Below are 8,544 nucleotides of genomic sequence, written 5' to 3'. Positions count from 1 at the left end.
CTGTCTCTATCTCTATCCATCACCAGATGAAGATTCTATGATGATATGCAAGATATTCGTCAGTATTGCTCTAGGATAGGGTCATTTCAGGTTCCCAATCCTCAGCTGCCCAAGGAACTAACTGGGAACCTCATCTTGGGCACTAGGGAGCCCCTCTAGGGTCAAGTCGCTTGCCCACCCTAAAGTGGCTCCCTTAACTAAGAATTGTGGTTCCGTGCTCCCCTATCCACCTTTCCTTTATCCCAATTCTCCTGTTTCCCAGGTCCCCCCTCCTTCCCTTCTACCTTTTCTCTTCCCATCTCCCCTTACCCCCATCCCACCCCACTCCCAAGAAGAGAAAGTGGGAAATACCCTACAACAGATGGGCACAGGAGATCGCTTCCTATGTATAACCCCAGAAGCACAGACATTAAGGGCAACATTGAATAAATGGGACCTACTTAAACTGAGAAGCTTCTGTAAAGCAAAGGACACTGTCACTAAGACACAAAGGCAACCTACTGACTGGGAGAAGATCTTCACCAACCCCGCAACAGACAAAGGTCTGATCTCCAAAATATATAGAGAACTCAAGAAACTAGACTTTAAAATGCTAATTAACCCAATTAAAAAATGGGGCACTTCTGTGAGGACAGAAGAATGTCACTGCTGTGGTCCTCCAGCAAAATAGTAATATTTGCTTTTCCCTTAGATCCACAATCTATGTCATCTCAGGTCCTGGGCCACCTGAGCAGCGTCAGGAGTGAGTTCGACTTCATGGACCAAGCATTCAATCCAGTCAGATAGTGGCTGGTTACTCCCACAGTTTCTGTGAAGAAGGTGTTTCAGAGAGATCCTTGTGTCTCTCAATCTGATTACCAGACTATTAAAACAATAGATCACTAAGAAATGGGATTTCTCTCCAAGAGTCTCATGCTGGCAGAAGGAAAGAGCCCCAGCCAGAGGGAATCTTGTCCCCTGGAAAGAGATGTCACACAGCTCTAAAAACTTGTTGACCACCTTACAGGATATCCTGAAGTCCTGACAATGGTGGGTCAATGGCAGGACCACACCTTGGCCAGAACTGCTTGCTTAGATGCTATCCCTGCCCACTATTGAAGCATTGACCTCACCTTAGGTCCCAATGTAGCCACATCCAATAAAGCTCCTTTTCGTATCTTCTACTAAAAAAAAAAAAAAAAAAAAAAAATGGGGCACTGAACTGAACAGAGAATTCTCAACAGAAGAAGTTCAAATGGCCAAAAGACACTTAAGGTCATGCTCAACTTCCTTAGCAATCAGGGAAATGCAAATCAAAACAACTTTGAGATATCATCTTACACCTGTCAGAATGGCTAAACTCAAAAACACCAAGGATAACCTTTGCTGGAGAGGCTGTGGAGGAACGGGTACCCTCATCCATTGCTGGTGGGAATGCAATCTTGTGCAACCACTGTGGAAGTCAGTGTTTCGGTTTCTCAGGAAATTCGGGATCAACTTACCCCTGGACCCAGCAATACCACTCCTGGGAATATACCCAAGAGATGCTCTATCAAATGACAAAAGCATTTGTTCAACTATGTTCATAGCAGTATTATTTGTAATAGCCAGAACCTGGAAACAACCTAGATGCCCTTCAATGGAAGAATGGATGAAGAAAGTATGGAATATATACACGCTAGAGTACTACGCTGCGGTAAAAAACAATGACTTCTCGAATTTTGCATGCAAATGGATGGAAATAGAAAACACTATCCTGAGTGAGGTATCCCAGACCCAAAAAGATGAATATGGGATGTACTCACTCATAATTGGTTTCTAGCCATAAATAAGGACCACGGAGTCTACAATAGGTGAACCTAAAGAAGCTAAGGAAGAAGGTGAACCCAAGGAAAAACATATAGTTGTCCTCTTGGCTAAGGGAAGTAGACCAAATTTCCGGGGAGAAAATGGGATCCTTATTTTCTTAAGGGCATTTCCACTCCAAACGCTAGCATGCTCAGAACACACCCTGGCTTTCAAAGTTGGATTGGATTATTACAATGTTCGCAGCAAAGTCGACCAGAAAAGTTTGTTACAAAAGGAATGATTCATGCCTGAAGGCGTTGGTGGGCACAAAGAGAGTAAGGGCACAAAAGACCAAAAAGTGAGAGAAACTGTAAATCTGATAGTCGCTTTGCCTTAGACCATTTCCCGACCTAGTGCAATCTGCTAAATGACTGCTGGGAAAAAGGCTGAGAGCGTGGCTGCTTCAAACTGCAACCAGTGGCTCTCGGACTTGTAGAATAACCCGTATGTTCAGTGCTGCGGATCAAAAAGACCCTGGGAAGGCCGGGCGATGGTGGCGCACGCCTTTAATCCCAGCACTCGGGAGGCAGAGGCAGGCGGATCTCTGTGAGTTCGAGACCAGCCTGGTCTACAGAGCTAGTTCCAGGACAGGCTCCAAAGCCACAGAGAAACCCTGTCTCGAAAACCAAAAAAAAAAAAAAAGCCCCGGGCCTTGGGCCTGCAGACAGGAACAGGGAACCATTAAAAATGAGCGGAAGCAAACTTTGAGGACAACGAAAATGTTTTAGAGCCAGACCATGGTGACAATGGCACAGATCCACGAATTTGTTAAAACTTGTGGAGTTGCACATTTGAATAATACTCTTTTATATGAATTTCATGTCAATAATGCTACTAAATACTCAAAACATTGTTTAAAACTTAAAACACTGAGCATTTAAGAGTAGGAGTTAACAGTGGTCCCAGGGACTCTTCAGAGCCCAGCTTTGATTTAGCTCAGTCATCAGTTCAATGAAATGATCTGCCTCTCTTAGAACTTTGTAGCAGAGGCAATCTCAGTCCATCCAGGAGGAAAATGAAATCATTCAGAGCCTCAAATTGCCTCTAATTGTTCATGTACTTGAATATTCACATGAGATACTTGGTATATGAGGAAACAAGATAATATCATCACAAACCAAGACATGGCAACAGACAAAAAGGGATTTCAAACAAGTTTAGATGTTGTTACAGTTATTAGTCACTGGTTTTTAAACAGGTAATGTTTCAGTAAAATAAATATAAAACATTACATATTTAAAATAAAATAAATATAACAGAGAATTTTAACAGACAACTTGACACTGTAATTATGATCTAAATGGAAATTCTGAACTGAGTTATACTAACTGCCTAATATATACATTTAATATAATTTTTTACAAAAAAATGGGTAAAGTTTAAAAGAATATGTAAGATGGTAAGTTGAAACTACCCAGACCAAACGAGAGAAACAGAAAAAGAGAAAAACACAAATGAAAGCGTGTTAATTGAACCATTGGTGTAGGCAAGTGGTTCAACTGTCAAATTGAGATTTCCACAGAATAAGTCTATTGGAAAACCTGTGATCCATCAGTCCCACACTTTGGGACTGTGCCTGTGTAAGGACCACCCAGGCCACTACTATAACTCAACACCCATCCCTAAACCCCATTCCTATAGAGCGAGTCGATGTTTACAAGTCTGCATGGAACTGCTCATCGCAGCTGTGGGTGGCATTAAATATTGCAGTTAACACTTTTACCAAGGCCAGATAATCAGGGCTTCGAGGTGGTGGTCCGCTCCAGTAGCTGCAGACACGGGAGGTGCATAGCAGTAAACTGTAGAGCTGATGCCACCAGTGGTACCTACGTCTTAGCTGACGTCCCTTGGCTTCCACCTCTACAGGCAATTCTAGATGTCCTTCAGTCTAGCTCTGCTCCTCTGTGAGTGGTTCCTTGTTCAGTGGGATGGCCCCAACCTTTACTCCTTACAACCATGATTCTCAATGCTGTGCTCCTTTAATACAATCCCTCATGTTGTGGTGACCCCCCACCATAAAATTGCTTTTGTTGCTACTTCATAACTGTAATTTTGTCACTGTTATAAATCATAATGGCAATGTATGGCATGCATATGGTCTTAGGAGGCCCCTGTGTAAGGAATCGTGACCACAGATTGAGAAATGGCTGCCTTGTGACTCTGATCCCTTAGGTACATTTGCAGTCTCATACTGTGACTGATTCACTCACCGCATTGTCGCCATCACCACACGACAAATTTGAGAAACTCGAGTGAATTCATTAAATTCCATATCAACCTTTCCTTGCTCCCAGTGTGGAGTAGCAAATTTGTGACCATATGATCATCTGTTTTTATAAACTCAATTTATATAGCATCTATTTATAGAAACTCCATTTTTTTCATCTCTACCTTCTTGCTTCCAAGTAAAAGGAAACAAAAAGACCCAGCAAGTTTCCAGTTCAGAATCAATGAAATACTTCTTGTGTCTTATGTTTGAAGACACAATTTTTTCCTTTTCTGTTGGTGCCCACAGAAGTGGCTTCGCTCTACCTTGACAGGATATGTGGAGGCCACAGAAGTGGGTCTACTCCACCTTGACTGAAAGTCAGAGAATTTAGACTTATCTTGATCTTTCTAGGTTGTTAACAAGAAGTCTGACTTAAGGTGTGTTTACAATGACAATATCTTGACCTACGGTGTGGTTTCTTGGTGTTTTGGGTATTGAGATGGCCCACAGAGGTGGATCCATTCCACCCTGACCAAAGGTCAGAAAATTCAAGCCTATTTCTGCTCCTTCAAGAATATGACAGGAGGTTTGACCCAGGAAGTGGCTGCCTACAGCATACATGGTCTAAGGTGTGGTCACTGCATATCCTGCCTAAACAACAGAATGCTTACCTTAGATATAGTAGAATGATGTTTCAGGTATTGAAGCACGTAATTGCTCTGCTTGTTCTTTGTGTCATGTTAAAGCAATCTTTGCTTTCTTTCCCCCTTTTTGGATTGGGGTATATAAACATATGGAAAATAAACATGGCCATATTCAGTATTCACTGGATTATCCTGATTCTATCGTATGTCTCCGGATTTCTTCCTCCTACCTAATTTTTCTAATCCACAGGCCCTACCCTGGAACATGTAAACTCAGTCGAGGCTGGATCCTGATACCCCTGTATCTCATAAACCAGAGCTTCTTATCTGACTGATATGATTAATACAGGGTCAGGAACTATAATGTGGTGCCTAAGTCACTACAAGTGATTATGAGAGGAGCAGTGACCCTACTTTTTACCTTATGGGTTAAAATACTTTATCAACTACTACTAATAAAACAAACAAAACATTCCAATGTGATTAAAATGGAAGGGAAGCCGGGCGATGGTGGCGCACGCCTTTAATCCCAGCACTCAGGAGGCAGAGGCAGGCGGATCTCTGTGAGTTCGAGGCCAGCCTGTTCTACAAGAGCTAGTTCCAGGACAGGCTCCAAAGCTACAGAGAAACCCTGTCTCGAAAAACTAAAATGGAGGGGAAAATGAAAGTATGGGTCACTCAGTTACTTGCTAAGAGATTGATTTTTCTCAAGTTTATTTCTCAGTCAGACACAGAGTGGTGTCTGTAGAATGTCCTCTAACCATCCCATATGAGATAGACTATCTTGATTATTTAATTTCATATATATATTCTGTTTAAAAATAACTGCAGTTAAAAAAAATAAACAGTCTTCTTCTCCAGGGGAAGCAAGTAGAGAGACAGGCACATGCGGGTTTGTGCACAGGAAGACGGTGTTTTTGCAAGGCTGTGGATAAGCTGCTGGCACAGAAGTACATGGCCGAGTCCTCCAACGTTGTGGGCTGAATCTTCAACGTGAAATATGAATTTTCTTGCCTTTCCACTGAAAACCGATCCTCCTTGAATAGTTCAGACTTGTCACCAAGTTTACCACTGTAGAAAGAAACCAGAAACTCCATCTTCTGTCCCAAGATCAATTTATACCAATAGAAGTACAGGTGATTAGAGACAGGGTCACAGCTGAGGGTCACCGTCTGCCCCTCATGAATCACTTGATGACTTGGGAACTGTAAGACGTTGGGTCCTGTGTGTCCTGTGAAAAGAGAAAGAAGGTTAAAAAAAATGCTTTAAAAATGTTTCAGTATGAAATGAAAACTGTCTAGGATTCTTAAGAATCCACCTGTTTTCAGGAGACTAAAAAATATCCAACATAGAAGCCAAATATCCATAGTTGGGTCACAACAGAAATGTAGCTTCTCTTAGCTTGAGCAACTTGGCATCAGAAACAGAGGCAGGATTTACTAAACTCCTATGGCCTAGGCAAGTTACTGGTGGGTGGTAATAGAGCGCCCTCTGTGGGAGAAAGGAGCAAACAGGATTCAGGATTCTGTTCTGCCTGTAAGATCTGATGTTGCACACAAGATAGAGGGCATTACCTGAAGTAATTAGTGGGAAATTGGGGTTCAGCAAGGAAGTTCCAGGAGTTAAAGCTTTCTCAGAAATGTCAGGAGATTTTCCTCTTTGTTACAGTGGTGAGCAACAATTCAGAGGCATCAGACTCTACAACAACACAGAGTACACAGACTGAGCATGAAGATTAAAGAGATGCAAGGAAAAAGTCAAGCATGAAACTACTAAAAGCCCCAATGGGAGAAAAAGTGAGAGTTGAGAACCCAACCATAAACAAGGAGAGAAAATCCAATAGCGGTGCAGATCAAATAAGGAGTGATTTTCCTGGGATATAGGAACTCAAAGAGGACATGGGAGGAGACGGGGTGTCAAGGAGAATGTGTAAGCAAACTTGGAGCCAGAATGAGGACTGAGGTTCAGGCTCTTTTACAAAGAGAAGTCACATGGTTGTACAGATGGAAAGAGGATTGCTAAGAATAGTTAAGTGGTTGATAAAAGATTTCTCAGGACTACAAACCCTTGAAACAACTTAAAATTGAGTTTGTGAGTCCCTTATTTAACTGTAGACCCTGTCTTACTCAAGTCAGACTGCTGCCGTGCAGACATTGGATTTGGCACTGTGATATCTGATTGGCAGGTGTTGTGGTCTGAGGTTTCTACTTGAGTCCTGTGAACTACTGATGGAGTCTTGGGGCTCGGGCGGACCTAGTACAGCCAACAGTTTCCTGGATAGACTGAGGAGGTTTGTGTACAGGCGGGCATTAGCTCTGCAGGGCTGTGTCTTGGCTGCTGGCACAGAAATATGTGGCTGAGTCGTCAGGTTCCAGGGCGGAGATCTGAAGATCTAAGTCGGATTTCTCTGGATTGTGAGGTTGGAAGCGACTTTGAATTGTCTGGTTTTCAACAAGTGCTTGATAGTTATAGGAAAACATGAGCTCTAGGGACCTTTTAGCACTTTGTCTATACCAGTACATGGCATTGTGACCTAGATACTGTTTACATTTCAGGGTCCTTTCATTCCCTGTGACTGCCACCAGATGTTTTGGCATCTGGGTAATTCTAGGGTCCTCTGAACCTGTGGGGATAAGAAACAAAATTTAATCCTCAAGTTAATTATAAAAGGCTTCTCCGTGGAAAATACAGACATGTATGGATCAAGGCTAAGACTCACCTACCACCAGGAGACAAAGGGCCAGGCAGTTGAAGAACCAGAAACCCATGGCAGTGTACACACAGGATGGGGACGATGCCTCCCTCTTTGGGTCCTGCCTGTCTAGCTACCTTTTACCGACCCTGTGAAAGGATTTGTTTGGGTGCCCCCTCTTTCTGTTAGGTGGTTTCAGTTCACACTTCCTCTCTGCCTTTTATGATTGTCAGGGTTGATTATACATGCATAGGCTCCCGGACACCTATCGTACCCAGCTGCCTCCTGAGGCTTCTTAGACAGTCGCTTGCACCAGCAAATGGTGCACCCTTTCTTCTTTCTGCTTTGTACTACCTCTTTCTCCCCCGACACCGATTCAGTTCCTTTGGATAGACACCCTTCCTTCTGCTTCCCATGGACCCATAATCCTAAGAAAGGCAGCCTCGTCGTTCATCAGAGCCTTTTCTGAAGTCAGCTGTACATCATTTCAAGACACGGTAATTTGATAACAAAGTAAGAAGCACCTCAGTGAGCGATGAGAGGGGACAGAGTGGAATAACCTGCACCCCATCCCCACTGGGAACACCTCGGAGCAGTCTGAACCTGCATATGGAAAAAAGACATGCAGAGAGCCTTCAGGAACAATACCCTACAGGTTCAAGAAGTCTTAGTATCTTTGAGTTGTACTAATATCATCTCTCAACCAGAGCAAGAAACAGAGAGCCAGATGCTTTACTTTCTGCCCAACTCCCTTCCCATCCTCCCTGCTCACCCACCTCCATCAATAGCCTCAAGAGTTTCAGTGAAAATTGAGTCCTTCCCCACAAAAAGCCATCAGTTGTTTTCTTCACGAGGCTGGCCCCTGGCCGGCACCTGTGAGTTTATGGGCAACACAAATTGAACTTGTTTCTTTTATTGTTTTCTTTCTTTCTTCTTCTTTGAAGGGGAAAGATCACAAGGGTTGGGGTGCAGACCAGACCTGGGAGGACTGGGAGGTGAGTGATCAGGGTGCATTATTATTTGAAATTCCCAAATATAGTGAGTAGAAAATTTTCAGTGAAGTCATAGCTCCCCCTAGAGGACAAACAAGCACATTATGCTCCTCCGGGTCCTCATTTCCCCCCAACTTCTATCCCCTGGTTCAGGAGCTCAAGATTCACAGGATTAACCAA

At 43.2% G+C, this 8,544-nt stretch overlaps 1 gene segment (V, D, J or C); it reads right to left on the bottom strand.

Moving 5' to 3' along the window:
- Positions 1–6,989: 6,989 nt before the first annotated feature.
- On the bottom strand, positions 6,990–7,448 carry LOC121435656. The segment is given in 2 exon segments: positions 6,990–7,303; positions 7,400–7,448. Coding segments are annotated over 2 exon segments (363 nt in total).
- Positions 7,449–8,544: the final 1,096 nt, after the last annotated feature.

The sequence above is a fragment of the Microtus oregoni genome, unplaced genomic scaffold (assembly GCF_018167655.1).
Source record: "Microtus oregoni isolate MIOR12 unplaced genomic scaffold, Mior012 000046F_ref0000063, whole genome shotgun sequence".
NCBI classification, from domain to species: domain Eukaryota; kingdom Metazoa; phylum Chordata; class Mammalia; order Rodentia; family Cricetidae; genus Microtus; species Microtus oregoni.
The sequence above is the reverse complement of the archived record's forward strand: the minus strand, read 5'-3'. Positions and strand labels throughout refer to the sequence as shown.